The 17,680-nt window shown below is 42.3% G+C and overlaps 1 protein-coding gene across 1 annotated transcript; it reads right to left on the reverse strand.

Annotated features, from left to right (window-relative positions):
* Window positions 1–159: 159 nt before the first annotated feature.
* On the reverse strand, window positions 160–16,570 carry LOC139172555 (vomeronasal type-2 receptor 26-like). The gene is made up of 6 exons (XM_070761706.1): window positions 16,344–16,570; window positions 15,627–15,915; window positions 11,511–12,305; window positions 3,183–3,395; window positions 2,469–2,595; window positions 160–1,070 (listed from the first exon to the last, which is right to left on the reverse strand). Exons 1-6 carry the CDS (start codon window positions 16,568–16,570, stop codon window positions 160–162), a joined length of 2,562 nt encoding a protein of 853 aa, XP_070617807.1.
* Window positions 16,571–17,680: the final 1,110 nt, after the last annotated feature.

The raw sequence follows: 17,680 nt of genomic DNA on the forward strand, positions 1-17,680 counted from the left end.
GAAAGGGGATGGATGGATCTGCAAGAATTCCCATTGTTTAACAATTTCCCATTTTGAAACATATAGATGTGGTTTTCTTGTAATTTTGCATACTATCTAAATGGAAATCAACTAAAAGTCACGTTAACATTTTCCCCAATATCACAATGCTGTTATATATCATGTTTTTACATTTGTTCTGGCTGTGAGATGCTCCTTTGTGTTCAGGTCTGGTCTTAGAAGGATAATGTAGCACTTGGGGATAAAGATGCAGCCTAGCAGACCAGCACTGGAGGCCAGGATGGAGAAGACATGAACAGCCACCATGTATTTCCCTTTGGTGCTCAGGTAGGTGGGCACAAAAGTCACCCAGACACTGCAGAAGACCAGCATGCTGAAGGTGATCAGCTTGGCTTCGTTGAAGGCCCCAGGAAGATTCCTGGCCAGGAAAGCCACCGTGAAGCAGATGGCAGCCAGGAAGCCCATGTAGCTGAGGGTGACGTAGAACATGACAACAGCCCCTTCGTTGCATTGCAGGATGATCACTCCATGCTGGGAGTGGAGGTCAGAGTCAGGGAAGGGGGGAGAAATTCCCAGCCAGATGGAGCAGATGATAATTTGGACAGCAGAAGAAGAGAGGATGATGGAGTTGGCCAAGCTCTTCCCCAACCATCTCTTCACTCGGTTTCCTGGTTTTGTGGCCAGAAAAGCCAGCACCACCATGATGGTTTTGGCCAAGAGAGAAGAAATGGCAACTGAGAAGATGAGGCTGAAAACTGTTTGTCGGAGAAGGCAGGTGGCTTTCCTTGGTTGACCAATGAAGAGAGAAGAAGACAAGAAGCAAAGCAGGAGGGAGACCAGGAGGATGTAGGAGAGGTCCCGGTTGTTGGCTTTGACAATGGAAGTTTCTAGGTATTGAATAAAGATGATTAAAACAAGACCTGTGCTTAGGAACAAAAGTAGGGCAAAGGTGACCAGTATGATACCCAGATGTTCTTCATAAGACAAGAAGGTTATAACTTTGGGGATACATTGGACTCTGTGCTCATTGGGATATTTATCATCTGGACACTGGGTGCATTTTTCAGTATCTGAAAAATGAATAGCAATATTTTCTTAATATTTTGTTTTTTAACATTACAAGAAATACTGTTTTTGGACAACACCTAATTACAAGAACATTATCCAAGGTGTATTTCTAAACAATTCCATTAAAAAGAGCTAAGAAGGATATTTTAAAAAATGTATATGAAGTTGAGGGGAGTCCTACGATGTTAATTATTTTCTATGTAATGTGTAGAATCTTCATAGGAAACTACATTATTAGAGGTTAATAATGAATTATAATAATCTTTTTAGGCAAACATTCTGAGTCCTGCCCCATGGCAGTTAAAGGGATTTGGAGGATGCTTAGAGTATCCTATACCATCTGGAAGCAATATGGAATTAAGGGGAAACTTCCTAACAGTGAGAACAATTAACCAGTGGAACAGCTGGCCTTCACAGGTTTTGAGATCTTCAATATTGGAGGTTTTTAAGAAGAGACTGGACAGTCACTTGTCCGAAATGATATAGGTCCATGATAGCAAACTATGGCACGAGTGCCAGAGGTGGCACTCAGAGCCCTTACTGTGAGCATGTGTGCCATTGCCAGCTGATCTTCTGATTTCCAGTGCACATGTCAGTCTTTGCAGACACTGGAGCATGGGAAACAGCCTGAAAATGGCCTGAGAAATGGTCCAGAAAACAGCCAAAAGATTTGCAGTTTGCAGGCCAACTTTTGAACCAAACATTATCTGAAAAACAGCATAAAAACACCCCGGCATATGCATTTTGACTGAAAACCAGCCATAAAATGGCCTGAAAAATGGCCAAAACAGGCATATGCACACTGGACAGCTGGTCTTTGGGTTTCTGATGCTCCAGCATGTGTATCTGCATTTTCTGGTATAGGTCCTGCTTTTTGAGCAGGGGGCTGGACTACAAGACCTCTAAGATCCCTTTCAGCTCTATTTTAATTGATAGATTGATCAATATGACTGGCAGAATATTTCTGTAATGGGTTCCCCCCATTACTGTCCACAACACCACTTTATGGACCTTCTCAGTGATCCTCAAGGGGAGGCCAATATACAGTGAATTGCAAGGTCTTTCAGAAGGTGGACCTGAAAGAATTCATCAAGTTTCAAAGATCTCAGGTGTTCCTAGAAAGGTAAACTTAGCAGCACTTATCCAAACTAAAAAGCAGAAGAGATATTTCCTCTGCTGTTAGTAAAGCTTGCCCAGTCTGCCACCACCTCCTCCTGTCTCTTCTCAACCCTCCTTCAAAGTCTTTTTGATTTACTTCCTTTTAGATAAGAAATTTTGCAGGTTACAAATAAAGAAAAAAACAGGTATGCTCCAATCTGCCTTTTAATTTGCACTTTCATGAAAATATTCTGGATGGATCCAGTTCCACCAAGCCTCCCATTTTCCTCAGGGTCACCCACCTTCCTGAGTGGAGAAGGCCCCCTCCGGACAAGGAACACAGTCATAGCAGCAAACTGGCTCTCCTTCTCGAGCCCTCTTGACAAATCCAGGATGACAACTTTCCACACATTTGGATTCAGGCAGGGACTGAGCAGAAAAAAGAGAATGTGTTAGGAAATGCGTTAGGACTCTCCATCCATAGAAAACGGAGGTAAAAATGGATGGAGACAATTAGCATCTGGTCTTCACTGAAGTAAATATGAAATCTCTGACTTCTTCTGAACAGATGCAGGAGGTATTACAACTGGCAGATTCTTCATTTAATTCCTTCCTTTTGCTTTTGAAATTTAACATTACAATAAAGTACTTTTCTATTTAATAAAAGTCTGGAGGGATGTAATTGCAGAAAAAAGATTTAAGTATGAGGATATCTTCATATTAAAACTAAGAATAAAGTTTACTGTAAAAGATTTAGGAAACTTATTTCATTCAGTTTTTTTAAATGTAGAATAAAACTGTGATGAAGAAAGAAACCTCTGACCAGTAAGATCTTGAAAGATTTCCATAAAACATGGCAAAGCTGCTCCACTTAGGTCCTGTCTGTGGATGAACTTCCATTAGATGACACCACCTGGCATGGAAGGCCAACCACCCTGGAGACTCCAGGCTTTCCCCACTTGAAATGGGACCTCAGGCTTTGAAAAACAGAGAAAAGACAGCAAAATTTATCCCACCTTATTGAGCAACTTTAGCCATGAAAGAGCATCTTGGATGATAGAAAGTCTCTGTCTTTCAAAATATGCCAGATCCTCTCTCCTGGGATCCTCCTTGGGGAGAACCAAGTAGTAGGCAATGCCCAGATCTGCTTTTATCTCTCCATTTTGGTCCAAGTACAGTTTAAAGTGTGAAATATTCCAAAATTCATTCTTCTCCAAAAAGGGATGAAACTAAAATGGAAACATCCAGGAATTTGAAGTACAGAAAACATTGTTTCTTATCCCACATTCAGTCTTTCTTCTCCAATTGTTTAATCGCCAAATATGGCTAAATAATACTGCCATTATCTTCAAAAGTGAATGAAAATGTTTGAGAATAAATTGTCACTGACATACTGACACAATATATAGAAAATATAATTGACACAATTGGTCAATAATAGAGAAGATTCTAGAGCAGATGAGAAATAAAATGAACAGAGAGGAAAAACAATATTCATAAACTCTTTAGAAACCACAGGTAGATTCCCAGAAGGCATAGGGGTTTATCAAGAAGAAAGGTGTCAGTCTAATATTCTCCTTGGTCATCCTGATGGAAAACACCTCCAGATGTGCTAATTCTACTTGATGGTAATGCAACATCAACCAAATGTTGCAAGTCTGAAAGAACAAATCATCCACCAACTTTTTTTCCCAGTCTGAAATGTTAGCAAAGATTCTTTCTGAGTTTCTTTCTCCCCCATTACGCAACTGCAGGATTCTCCCCTCTGATCTGATCCTTCCCTAGGCAGCCTCTCTTCTCCTCATCCCTAAGGTTATAGATACAATTACACTTCTTAAATACCATATTTTTCAGTGTATAAGACGTACTTCCTCTCCGTCCCCCCGCCCCCCAAAAAATAGGGTGGAAATGTTGGTGCGTCTTATACAGCCATTTTTGGCCTCCCTAAGGCTGGCTCCATGTGAAAACTGGTGAGTAGACGGTTTGGGAGGGATCCTGGGGGCTGAGGGAAGGCAAAACCTTTTTTTCTTATTTACCTCTTTGAAATCTTGGTATGTCTTCTGCGCAGGTGCAACACTGGAAGTTCTAACGATGTAGGATAACCATCTGTCTGAAGTGGTGTAGGGTTTCTTGCCTAGGCAGGGGGTTGGACTAGAAGACCCCTAAGGTCCCTTCCAACTCTGTTATTCTATGTTCTAATACAGGGATCCTCAAACTACGTCCTGTGGGGTGGATATGGCCCACCAATGCAAAGTATCCCATGCACAGAGTGGTGGAATGAAGCCCCTCCCCTTGCCCCTCCCCTCACCATTGGCCTTATCTTCCTGCCAGCATCTACTCCAGTGGCGCTTCTTTCACTGGTTGAGCTGCCCTTCTGATGACATAGATGCTGCCGGTGGGTGAGTAGGGGAGGGGCGGCTTTGAAAAGTAGCCCTTTCAAAGTGGGTGGGTAGGTGGGGGACATGTCTCCATATCTCCTAGCTTTTTCAAAATCAGCTGAAGTTGGCTAACACTAATTCAAATGCAACCACAGTATAATGCCTGAAGGAGAATTCACCCACTGCTTTGGTTTTTGTCATATATAAAGTACATCCACCCAATTGGTTGCTGGACAATTTTGGTAGTTTTCATGTATGTGGATACATATGCACAAGTGTGTCAAGAAGCAAATCAGTGTGAATTCTCCTTCTAGCTTAAAATCCCAAATGACTAAAAGAAGGAGGCTGGTCTCCCCTCCCTTCCCTGGCCGCCTCCCCTGCTGACAGGCACTCACAGCTCTGCAAAGCCAGAAGCCTTTGGCTGGAACCGAAGGGAAAGGACCCATGTGGGCCTCTAGAGAGGAGAGGGGGCGTCTTGATTGACAGCTTCTCTCAGCCTCTCATGACTTCTGTGCTCTGTGATCAGGAGTTGTTTTGAAGGAAATCCTGTTTGTTTTATTCTTTTTTTAATGGACTATTTCAGTGATGGGCAACCTTTTGAGCTTGGTGTGTCAAAATTCGCCAAAAAAACTGAGCATAACTCGGGTGGTGTGTCACCTTGAGAAAAAAACTGGGCGGCATAGAAGTATATATATATATATATATATATAGGTAGGTAGGTAGGTAGATATATAGGTAGGTAGGTAGATAGACAGATAAACAAACAAAATATAAATATAAATAAATAATAAATCCCTTCTTTTTTATTAAAAGAAATTAATAATAAAACAAAACCAAACTCTATTACTATTAAAACTAAAACAACCAGCAAATTCAAAAACATAACTATTAATAAAAACAGGTGAGGGTTGGGGTTTTTCTTTCTCTGTTATTATTTAAGTGCTTTTACCATATGCTTTAAATCAGTGATTTTCAACCTTTTTTGAGCCGCGGCACATTTTTTACATTTACAAAATCCTGGGGCACACCACCAACCAAAATGACACAAATCTAATAAATAAATAAATAAATAAATACATACATACATACATACATACATACATACATACATACATACATACATACATAAATAACCCCCTCATATATACAATCCCATGTAACATCCCCTTATAAATACAGTCAATCATCAATCATCCCTCCTGAAATTTATACCACTGTCTCATTTCTGGGTACTTCTCCTGTCTTTCCCCCTTTTCTCTCTCATGTTTCTCATTTCTCTCTCTTCCTCCCTTTTCCCCTCATTCCTTCTCCCTCTCACTTCTCCTCTTTTTCCATCCCTGTCTCTCTCCCCCCCTTATGTGTGTGTGTGTATACACTCGAACCATTTCCAAAACCAGTTGAGGGCTGGGGTTTTTTTTATCTTTTATTCTTTTCAAAAACAGGTGTGGGCTGGGGGGGGGTTCTTATTATTTGGATGCTTTTTACCATATGCTTCAAGAATCACCTCTCTCTCTCTTTTGTTTCTCTCTCCTCTCATTCTCTGCCTCAATCATTTTCTCATTTCTCCTTTTTTCTCATTTCTCTCGTTCTCCTTTCCTCTCCCTATCTGTCTTGCTTTCTCTCTCTCTTGCTATCTTTTTTTCTCTCTTGCTTTCCTTCTCTCTCTCTCGTTCTCTATTATTTTCTTTCTCTCTCTTGTTCTTTCTCTCTCATGCTTTCTCTCTCTTGTTCTTTCTCTCTCTCTGTTCCTCTCTCTCGTTCTCTCTCTTATTTTCTCTCACTCTCTCTCTCTCATGCTTTCTCTTGTTCTTTAAAATTTTTTTAAAAACTGTGGGCGCACGCTACTACGCATGCGTGAGTTCTGACATCCATAATTCGCTACCCCTCCTCTCTCTTTCTCTCTCCTCCTTCCTCTCTCATCTCTCTTTCCTTTCTCTCATTCCCTCTTTCTCTCTATCCTTTCTATCTCTCACTCTTTCCTTCTCTCCCTCCCTTTCTCTCTTTCCTTTCTCTTATTCCCTTTCTCTCTATCCTTTCTATCTCTCACTCTTTCCTTCTCTCCCTCCCTTTCTCTCTTTCCTTTCTCTCATTCCCTCTGTCTCCTGGGGCTGACTGCCCCTGCCCTGCACCCCCAACCGTGGAGGGAAAGCATTTGCCTTTCGGCACCGCCAACCCCCCCTCCACCAGCAGCAAAAGCCTGAACGACGGAGCCGAAAGGCAAACGGTGCATCCCTCCAGAAGCAGCAAAAGCCGCCCTAAGCGGCGGGGCGCGCCGTTTGCCTTTCGGCACCGCCAACCCCCCCTCCACCAGCAGCAAAAGCCTGAATGACGGAGCCGAAAGGCAAACGGCGCGCCCTGCCGCTTAGGCTTTTGCTGCTTCTGGGGGGGTGCACCGTTTGCCTTTTGGCTCCGTCGTTCAGGCTTTTGCTGCTCGTGGAGGGGGGGGGTTGGCGGTGCCGATGCCAAATGCTTTCCCTCCGCAGTGGGGGGTGCAAATGGCGCGACGTCTACGCAGGTTTTTTTTTTCAGACTCTCTTTTTTGCGAGCCCGGCATGATTTTTTTAAATTACAAATTAATAATAACCCCTCATCCTTCCCCTCTTCCCCTCCCTCTTTTTCTCCCTCTCTCCCTTTATATTTAACCCTTCCTTCCTCTCTCCCTCTCTCCCTCTCTTTCACTTTTCTCTTTGGTGAACCCCCCAAACTGTTCAGACTCAAGAAAAAGCTTATCAAGGGGGTGGGGGGGTTGTGAAAATCTAGTTATGAGCTGCCAAAGGAGGAAGCAAATGGCGCGACGTCCACACAGGTGTTTTTTTTCACTCTCTTTTTTGCGAGCCCGGCATGATTTTTTTAAAATTACAAATTAATAACCCGGTAAGGGTTTACCTGTAACAGCTATAAGAGAAACGGCAATTAAGTTATTCAGCCCTCCCCGATGCGATCGACCCAAGGTGAGGAGACACCATGCGCTGCTCGTGGAGGGAAAGAAGCGAAGGAGGGGAGGGGAGGTTGGAGTAGATTTCCTGGCGGAGCGATATGGGATGAGCAGTTTAATGTAAGCAAAGTAGGACCCCGGTAAATAGCCCTGGGAGTGAAATTAAAATTGCAACCGGCGCAATTTTTTTAAAAATTGGTGCAAAACAAAATTAAGGGGAGAGGAAAAATAATAATAATAATTGCAGTTGCTGTACTTGCAGTCGGTGGGAAATTGGAAAGCGGGGAGATTTGCATCTTCACCACTCTAAGCTCCCTGTTTCTCCGGCGGCTGCGTGTCACCTAAAATGGCTCCGCGTGTCAGTGCTGACACGCGTGTCATAGGTTCGCCATCACTGGACTATTTTGAGGAGCCCAAAGCTGCTGTTGTAATGAAGTTAGGCAAGTGGCAAGGAGGTTTGCCCTCTTTTTCCCTTTGGGGGGTGGTGGTGTCTTATTAAGTAAATAGATTCCTGGGGTGAGCAAGTAAAGCTCAGGAAGGAGAAAGGGAAAACTAATTGGACTGTTAAATTGGCCACGCCCACCCAGTCACATGACCACCCAGCTGGTCCAGCCTGGTACTGTCTGAGGGATTGTCAATCAGCCCCTATTTAAAACATTTGAGGACCCCCGTTCTAGTATTCAACTGGAGGACAATATATATGTATGTGGTTTTGTCTGTTTTTAATGCAGTGTTTTTTTAAAATGTCTCATCTAATTTTTGTCTTTATAATAGTTCAATTTTTTAAAGCTTTTTTTTAGCTTTTTGAATAAGATAAAATTTAATGAGCGGAATATCAAGTGTGCAAAAAAATATTTATGATTTCCACAGATAGAAGGGTGCAGGAATAAAAGGCAGTAGAAAAACATCTGGGCTCTTTAGCAACTAGGACTTGAGTAACAATAGAGCCTCATAGAAGAAGATTAATGATGAACTGGAAGAACAATGGGGGGCACCAAACTTGATATGCATGTTTGTGAAAATTATCTCATAATCGTAATTAACTGGAAACAGAATATGAATCGGCAGGGAGATGTTCTTGGAAAGAAGGCAAAGGCAGCCATAAGAATCTCAGGAAGTGGACGTTCTGGCTTGGGGAGACCCCAACTCAATGACCAAGTCCCCTTGCAGGCACCAAGCTTACAGGAGAATTTGCAAAACATCTACATCAACTTCAGGGAAGGACAAATACAGTACAGTATTTTTCGGCGTATAAGACACTCCGGACTATCAGATGCACCAACCTTTTTCGGGGAGGAAAACAAGGGGAAAAAATCTGCCTCCCAGAAATTTGCCTTCTTGCAGCAAGCAGCCCGTTTCAGCTTCAGCACAGCCTGATTAGCACAAGCAGATTATTATTATTATTATTATTATTATTATTATTATTATTATTATTATTTAGATTTGCATGCCTTCCTTCTCTGAAAACTTAGTTGGATCAGCCTCATCAGCTGTTTCAGGCTGCAGGGATTGCCCTAGCTTATTGCCGCCTCTTCACACTCTGTTTCCTGGGCAGTAGCCAGGCTTGCCCTGGCCGTCCGCTTACGGTGCGCCCCTGCAAGATGATTGGAATGGCTAACAAAAAGTTGCGAGACCAGAAGCTGAGCTTCCTTCTTTGCGGCTTCCAAGTTTTTTCCGGGCACCGGTGATAGAATCTGCCGGGGGAGGGGGGGGACTTGAAAGCTTCCATGCTGACCAAAATCGGCTGATGTGGAGGTCCAGCAATCTCCAACCGGGGGCTTGTTTCAAAATGCCCCAGGACGTGGGACAAATTGCTAAAAAGCGAGACGTCTGGTCACCATACTTTAGGGGCCACCATTTTTTCCTAATTTCTTTTCAATATTTTTCAATTGTGGGGGGATTTCTTTATTTTTTATTCTCCTGAGCATCTGCAGAAGCCAGGTTTTCAGCAGTGGGCAAGCATCACCTTTTTGTTTTGGTGGGGTTTTAATATTTTTTATTTTTTCCTGCAGAGCATGTGCAGAAGCCGAGTTCTAGAACTGTACATGTGGCTGCAATCTGTTTTTCGGCTTTGGGGGGGGGGGTTGCCACACTGTGCAGGAGGAAGCAAACTGGTAGCAAGCTAAGTCACAACCCACCCCTGCTTCCAGAGTCCCCCCTGCCCCTTTTGGCTCCCAGGGGGATGTAGGAAGGCTTACGTACGGAGGCCCAAAATGGGGCAAGTGGGGGGAGGGTTTAGGCTAGTTGTTGTGTTGGTATGGCAGTCCCCTCAATTTCTCAACTCCTTACACTCCCTGTTGTAGTAGGAAAAAGAAAGGAATGGGAGGAAAGGAAAGGAAAGGGAGAGAAGGAAGGGAGGGAGGGAGGGGAGGGAGGAAAGAAGGAAAGAAGGATGAGGAAGGTTGGATGGGTGGGTGGGATGTGAAAAAAAGAGAGTGGGGAGAAAGAAAGAAAGAAAAAGAAACAAAAGAGAGGAAGGAAAAAGGGAGGAAAAGCAAGGGAGGAAGGAAAGAAGGAAGGAAGCAAGGGAGAGAGGAAAAGGAGGGTAGGAAGGAGGGAGGGAGGAAGAAGGTTGGGTGGGTGGGATGTGAAAAAAAGAAATAGAAAGAGGGAAGGAGGGAGGGGGAGAAAGAAAGAAAGAAAAAACAAAAGTAAGAAAGAGAGAGATTGAGGGAGGGAGGAGAAGAAAGGAAGGAAGGTTGTTAGGGAGGGAGGAAAATAAAAATGAAAGAAAGAAAGAGAGAGAAAGAGGGAGAGAAAGAAAGATAAAGAAAGAAAGGAAGAGATGGAGGGAGGGGAAGTAAGGAAGGAGGAGGAAGGTTGGGTGGGTGGGTGGGATGTGAAAAAAAGCTGCAAGAAAGAAAGAAAAAGAAACAAAAGGGAGGAGGAAAGGGAGGGAGGAAAGGAAGGGAGGGAAGGAGGATGGAAGGAAGGAAGGAAAGTAAGTAAGTAAGTAAGTAAGAAAGAAAGAAAGAGGTGGAGAGTAAAAAGAAAAAGAAGGAACGAAAGAAAGAAGGAAGGAACGAAAGAAAGAAAGAGGTGGAGAGAAAAAAGAAAAAGGAAGAAGGTAGGAAAGAAAGGAGTAAGGAAGGAAAGAAAGAGAAAAAGAAAGAAAGGTGGAGAGAAAAAAAGAAAAAGAAAGAAAGAAGGAAAGAAAGAAAGAGAGAGGGGGAGGGAAGGAAAGAGGAAGAAGGTTGGTTGGATGGATGGGTGGGTGGGTAGGGTGAAGGAAGGGAGGTGGAAGGAAGAAAAAGGGAGGGAGGGAGGAAAAGGGCGGAAGAAATAGATGAAAAAGAGAAAGGAAGACAAAAAGAAGAGAGCAAGAGAAAAACTGTGCTATTATTTTTAATTGTTCCATTATTTATCATGTGTTAATATTTTATACACTATTTTACAGATAGAGTGATTTTACTGCCTCTCTTTTGCTCAGGGCTACCACATATTTTTCAGGGATTTCTGTGCATTCAGTGTTTATAGTCCAGAGCATGAATATGTGTGTCTTTATTCTGTACATCAGGTTGCATAAGTCCAGTTTAATGTGCTATTCCATTCCATGTTCAGCCACATCAGCCATAACACTAATGACTGTTTAGAATAATATGCAGATTCATTGAGGCTGGGCATGACAAGGAAGGCCTGGGAGGAGAGGGGTCAGGTGAGGGACCTTTGACGTGAGAGACATTGAGTAGGCCACACCCACCCACTTAACATGACTATCGAGCCTCGCCTGCTGAATCACATGACCACGAAGCTACTCCCACCCAGTCACGACTACAAAGCCACCCCACCTGGACACATGGCTGATAAGCCACTCTCATCTGGTCACATGGCCATCAAACCACATCCACAAAATAAGCCATGCCCACAGAGTGGTAGTAAAAAAATTAGGAAACACCCCCCCTTTGCCGCTCTTGGAACCATAATTCCCTGAGAAATTAAATTGGTCAGATCTGTTGAGGTAGTTCCCCTCCTTCTCTGGATTCCTCCTCCAAAGGATCTGAGATTCATAGATCCATATCGAGACCCCCTACCTGCCACGGCTGCAGCCCTGAAGACCACAACCTCTTTTCTCCCTCCTTCCTTCTCCTCCTCAGTCTGGAGGAATAGGCAGCATTCAAGACCTGGACCAGAGTCTTCGTGAGGCTGTAATAGTCATAGGCATTTTGGATCCCTCTTCTGTTCCATCTCCAGTGGGTCTCCAGTGGGGCTTTCTGGGTGCATCTTCTGCGGCCTTTGACAGAAAAAACATTCTTTGAAAGAGAACAGAGAAAATAAAGATCGCGAAACTTTTCTTCCACAAAGAAAAGGGGTTCAAAGCCTTTATCTTTTGGGCTTCTTTTGTACATATAACCAAACATCAAAATACTGTGGATGTATTTGAGAAGTCTGTGCTTGTCTATTGTATACAATGCAAAAGTTGTGAGGATCCAGACTTTCCCTTCAATGAGTCCCGGCAAGCGCAGAAGTGTTAAATGGAAAGGAAGAATTCTGTCCCAAAGGGAATCATATTCCATGAAGTGAACAAAGACATTGACTTGTCTCCACTTAGAGAGGGCATCCCTGAGGGAGGTTGTATGTACAGTTCTTGAGAGTTGTTGTGACAGAACCACACAAATTCCGTTCCTGACAAGCACAGGAGGGAAAGTCCTCATGAAATTCTCTCCCTGCTCTGTGTCTGAAGCAAAGAGGCCAATCAGGGTCCATCTGAAATGGAGGAGCAGTTGGACAATGGCTGGGTAGTGGAATCCTTCTTTATTTTGCATCTGGTGGAAAAAGGGGAATTTGCTTTTATCACTCAGCGCCTCTGGAGCTGTTAAATAATTGATCTGAAAAAAGCAATGACAATGCTGTGTTATATTTGGGTCTGATCCAATCCAAAATATTAGATTTTAATAAATCCAGCCTACTTCTAACGAATGTATTAGAACAATTTGTAGTTAGACAGTGTTTGGAATATTAAAGACAGAATATTAGCAAGATTGTATAATAAAAATGAAAAATAATATTTTTTAAAAAATGTAAACAATGTGAATAATATTACTGTATCACCTCTACAATTTACCATAATTAGATTAACACATTGAAATACTGACTGAAGCATTATATTCCAATAAAGGGCCTATTATAATTTTTGAGGATTAGTGCATCTTTTTCTGTGATTTCTCTTTGCAGCCCCAAACATCAGATGGATGTAAGAACATGGGGGAAACCTTGGCCTCTGATACTTTGATAATTGGGGCTGAGGAAGTGGGAGAGCTATGAGGTTTTCATTTAAGCACCACTTTCACTCATGGCCTTTCTCTCACTGAGCTCCTTTGATGACGAGGGTCCCAGATTCAGTCTCAGAGAAAACAACCCCAGGTAAGGAAACGTGACCAACTGCGGTTACCATGTTATTTTCCAAAGACTGTAACTTTTCCACTTGATTTATTAATTGTCAGATAATTATTATGACAAAAGAATCCAGGTCTTACAATCCAATGTGTAAGTATGATAATTGTTCTGTCGGGCTCTATGGTAGACTCCTCCCAAAAATTCACAGGTACAAATTTCAGACACACACACGTTTGAAAATTCAAAACAATGTTCTTTATAATGAAAATTCACTTAAACGAAGCCCTCTTTTGGTATAGCAAAGAGCACTTGTCTCCAACCAAACTGGTAATTTTTACAAGTCCCTTATCAGTTCTGTGATACTTAGCTTGCAGCTGTGAGGCAATTCACAGTCCTTCTTCTTTCACAAAGTGAAACACACTTTGCTCTGGTTTAGTTTCAAAGCGGGGGGAAATCAACACACAAAAAGTCAAAGTCAGTAAAGCAGTCACGAAACACAAAGATCAGATAATCCTCCACAATGGCCAAACCCACAGGCTGCTATTTAAAGCAGCCTCACTAATTACCACAGCCCCACCCAACCACAGGTGGCCTCATTTTCTTTGATAATAATCTCTCAGTTGTTGTTGCCTATGCATCGCTCTCCGCATGCGTGGCTGTATCATTAACTCTTGTTCTGAATCCAAGGAGGAGCTAGATAAATGATCTCATTCTGAGCTGTCTGCCACACTCTCCTCCTCCCTGTCACTCATGTCTTCTTGGTCAGAGGAGCCTTCATCAGTAGATTCCACTGGGGGCAAAAACAGGCCTGCAGCATGTGGATGTCTCCCCCACATCCACAGTCCTTGGGGCAGGAGCTGGGCCAGAGCTAACCACAACAATAATATCATTTTCTTAGTGTAAACTTAGTGTGTTCCAATAGGTATTTAGCTCATTGAAATATGTACCTATAAAATAACTTAAAACAGAATAAAGTGTTCCCTCGATTTCTGCTGGGGATGCGTTCCGAGACCGCCCGTGAAAGTCGAATTTCCGCGAAGTAGGGATGCGGAAGTAAATACACCATTTTTGGCTATGGACAGTATCACAAGCCTTCCCTTAACACTTTAAACCCCTAAATTACCATTTCCCATTCCCTTAACAACCATTTACTCACCATTATTACTGGTACTCACCATTGAATAAGACACTTAGTGATCTTGATATTTATAAACATAATTATTTATTAACAATAATCATTTCTTGGTTATTTATTTGCAAAAATTATTAGTTTGGCGATGACATATGACATCATTGGGTGGGAAAAACCGTGGTATAGGAAAAAAACAGTGAAGTATTTTTTAATTAATATTTTTTGAAAAACCGTGGTTTAGGCTATTCGTGAAGTTCGAACCCACGAAAATCAAGGGAACACTGTAATAGAATTGGAAGGGACCTTGGAGGTCTTCCAGTCTAACCTGCTCCTCAATCAGGGGACACTATACTATACTATACCATACGGTACTATACTATTGGTAGCATGTTGTAAGACGCCCTGAGCCTAAGGAGAAGGGCGGCATTAAAAAAAAAGATGAAATAAATAAATAAATAAATAAATAAATAAATAAATAAATAAATATACTATTCCAGACAAGTAGCTGTCTAGTCTCTTTTTTAAAAACTCCAGGTTTGGAGCACTCACAACCTCTGGAGACAAGTTATTCCACCGATTAATTGTTCTAAGTGTCAGGAAAGGTCTCCTTAGTTCTAAGTTGCTTCTCTCCTTGATGTCAGTGCCCCAAATAGCATCTGAGAAATAAATCAGATTCCAGTCCAATTCGCTCATTTAAGGTTCGATTTATTAACTGAGCCATGTTAGTTACACTCTAGCCATCACGACACTAACTTCCTGCCAGTACCCACCCAGGTTAAGGTTCACCCCTCGTCCCCACACCCACAAGTTCATCACGAGGACCAGTTTGGTTGCAGGGATTCCACCGACCTCCTCCTTACATCCACCGGTGCAGAAGAAAGGATGACCTTGGACTGCAAGAAAGGAATTTGTTGTGGCTAGTAACTTTCCCTCTCAAACAACTACCCCTCCCAGTAACTGTTTCGTCCTCTCAATAAGGAAGCTGATGCAAGGGAACAGGCAACTCCCTTTATTAAAAACAAACAAGGAACAACGACTAAAGCCTCAGGTACAGCCCTGGCCACACCCGGCAGCTATTTCAGCCAATATAAGATTAATAGCATGCATTATTTATTATAAAATCTGTATAGCTTTTAACTCTACCTGTAACATTTTGGTTCTTCTGCAACAAATGCATTTCTCTTGAATTTAACAAAGAGGATCATGGCATAAATTTTAGCCACAATTTGCTGTGAGCTGCCCTGAGTCCAAGGAGAAGGGCAGCATAGAAATCTAACAAACCAACAAACAAATAATATCTGCTAGTCCATTTGGCCTATAATTGCTAGAGTCCTTTTTATTCCTCATTTTAGATAGAAAAAATGCTACCATTGCCAACCTCAATCCAAATGGATAGCGCAAGTCTTATTTGTATGTGAATATGAAGATGTCAATAGAAGCACCAACAACCAGGGATGAAATTTGATGAATTAAATAGTTGGTAGAATGTCTTCTCCAGGGACTATTCGGCTTGCATTTCAGACCTTTTATGATTAATCTCAACATGAACATAATGGGATAAAATATTGAGATTTTTGCTAATATGGAGAAAAGCAGCTCCTGAATTTCATGGAGAAGACATGATTGCATCTATTGCTCACCCACCACTCACTTTACTAAATGGAGAAAAACACACACAAACTTGTGGGACTTTGTAGGTGCCTACTAGTGTCGACATCTGGATGGAGATTTCCCTGTGAGCTCTATCAACAAGAGCCAGAAGGTTCTCCTTCTTTCCACAGCTGTAGTTGGGGACATTGGCTTCTCCAGTGGAGAGAATGTCCATCAAGACATCTGAAGTGTGGAAAGTGCTCAGATAGTTGTCATGGAGGTTGTAGCCCAGTGTGAAATTGTGCAGGAGCTCGGAATTCTTATTGATCAATTGAATGTTGAAAATGAACATTAAGCTATGTAGAAAACCATGAATATCCCTATTGTAAAAAATGTTATTATAATCAACAAATTATTACAACAGATCATTCTTTTAATACATAATCCTACTGAGCCTATTGAGCCTTAAGCTAACATTGAACCAAAAGCAATGATCAGTTACACAAACATGGAACTTGGCTGAGGTACAGCAACTACAACTGATTCCACCACTACTTCATTATTCAAGTGATAAATAAGGGATTGAACAGAGAGAGGAAAGTAATCTGCAGCCCTTTCAGCTTTTTTTCAGACTTTTTTCATTTGAGTGTCTTTCACAAAATCAGACAAGAGAGAGAAGCCTTGGAAATCAAAATAATTCAGGAAATTAGACAAATTCCCCAATATAGAAATAAATGGGGGGGGACGAGGAAAAAAAGGAGAGTGTTAGAATGGAGGGAGTACAACTCCCTCTCCCTGAATGACTTACAGATCACGGAAAACAAACTGAAGAGAAGGAGCCACATTGAAAAGCAACTTTGTATGCAATGTTTCAGTTTCACTGATGACTATACCAATGAGATGGTCTCCTGGGCTGTAAAAGCTCTGTGGTTGTTTTCCATCCTGATGCTTCAAACTCAGCGGGCATTTCCTTCTCAGCTTCCCAGAGACTGGATGGGACAAAAGCAGCATCACAAGCAGAAGCAGGAGGTCCATATTTCATGGGGTGAGTCAATCAATCTCCTTCCTGTTCCTAATTAGAAGAATTAGAAGAATTCAGAAGATTCTTGGAAGGTAGAATATGATCCAGTTGGTTTCCTGATTGAAACACAGCTTCACGTGGAAAGGAGAGAGACATAACATGCAAGAGCACAGACTCTGCCTGTCCCCAAACTCTATATTTTTCTGCCCAAAGTCTCCCCTGGAGGATTCAGCCAAAGAGCAGAGCTAAAATTTGATCATAATTCTCCTTCTCAGGAGAGATCCCTGGATAATTCAACTTTGGGGAATTCTCTGGAGAGAAATGAAAGGGAAATAATCCCCATATGGCACCTAATGGCAGAGGCAGAGATGGAATTAAATTGGTCATCTAGAATTGAGAGGTTTGGGAGCTCCATGCTTGAAACTGACCCCCGAGGGAATACATGGCAACTGTGGCTGGAGAAACAAATAAATCTGAGATTTGTGGGCATAAAGACAAAATCCCCGGGGCCAGTTAATGCCAGAGCATCTCACAGATCTGAAATAGCTGCCTGCCGAATTAAAGCCAACATGTATTTAACTTTATTTTGAACGTTAAAGGTCAAAGGCACCACACAAAAGGGCTGATGCAACTTTAGTGAAAAACTAGTTACCAGAACTTTGCAAAATTAAAAAAAAAACTTAACTTTGAAGAGTTAAACTAAACTTTTTCTGTGTCTCTCTTTCTCTCTCTCACACAGACACACAGACACACAAACCCAGAGAGAAGTTAGAAGAAAACTGGCTAGCTTAGCAACCTGAAGATGAGTGGATTTCAACCCCCATAATTCCACTGTCAGCACTCAGGGACCTTCCTCCCCTGGGCCTTTCCATGCTTTAGCTGTTCCTCTCGCTGCCTGTACGGTGCAGTCTGTGCTCTGGCCTTTAAATCCTAACTGGCCTCCTCAGGCAGTGAATTGGACAACTAAAGCTGGCAAAGACCCATCTGTTGTTGGGTTTTTTTAGGCCCATTCTCACAAGGTCTTTTGAACATCTCTATTTGAAGAAACACCAATCCTTTAGCCAATGATTTATTTGTGGGATTTTGTGTTCTCTGGTCGGATGTCATCCTCTTGTGGGTAGAAT

Source organism: Erythrolamprus reginae, chromosome 9 (genome assembly GCF_031021105.1).
Source record: "Erythrolamprus reginae isolate rEryReg1 chromosome 9, rEryReg1.hap1, whole genome shotgun sequence".
Lineage (NCBI taxonomy): Eukaryota > Metazoa > Chordata > Lepidosauria > Squamata > Dipsadidae > Erythrolamprus > Erythrolamprus reginae.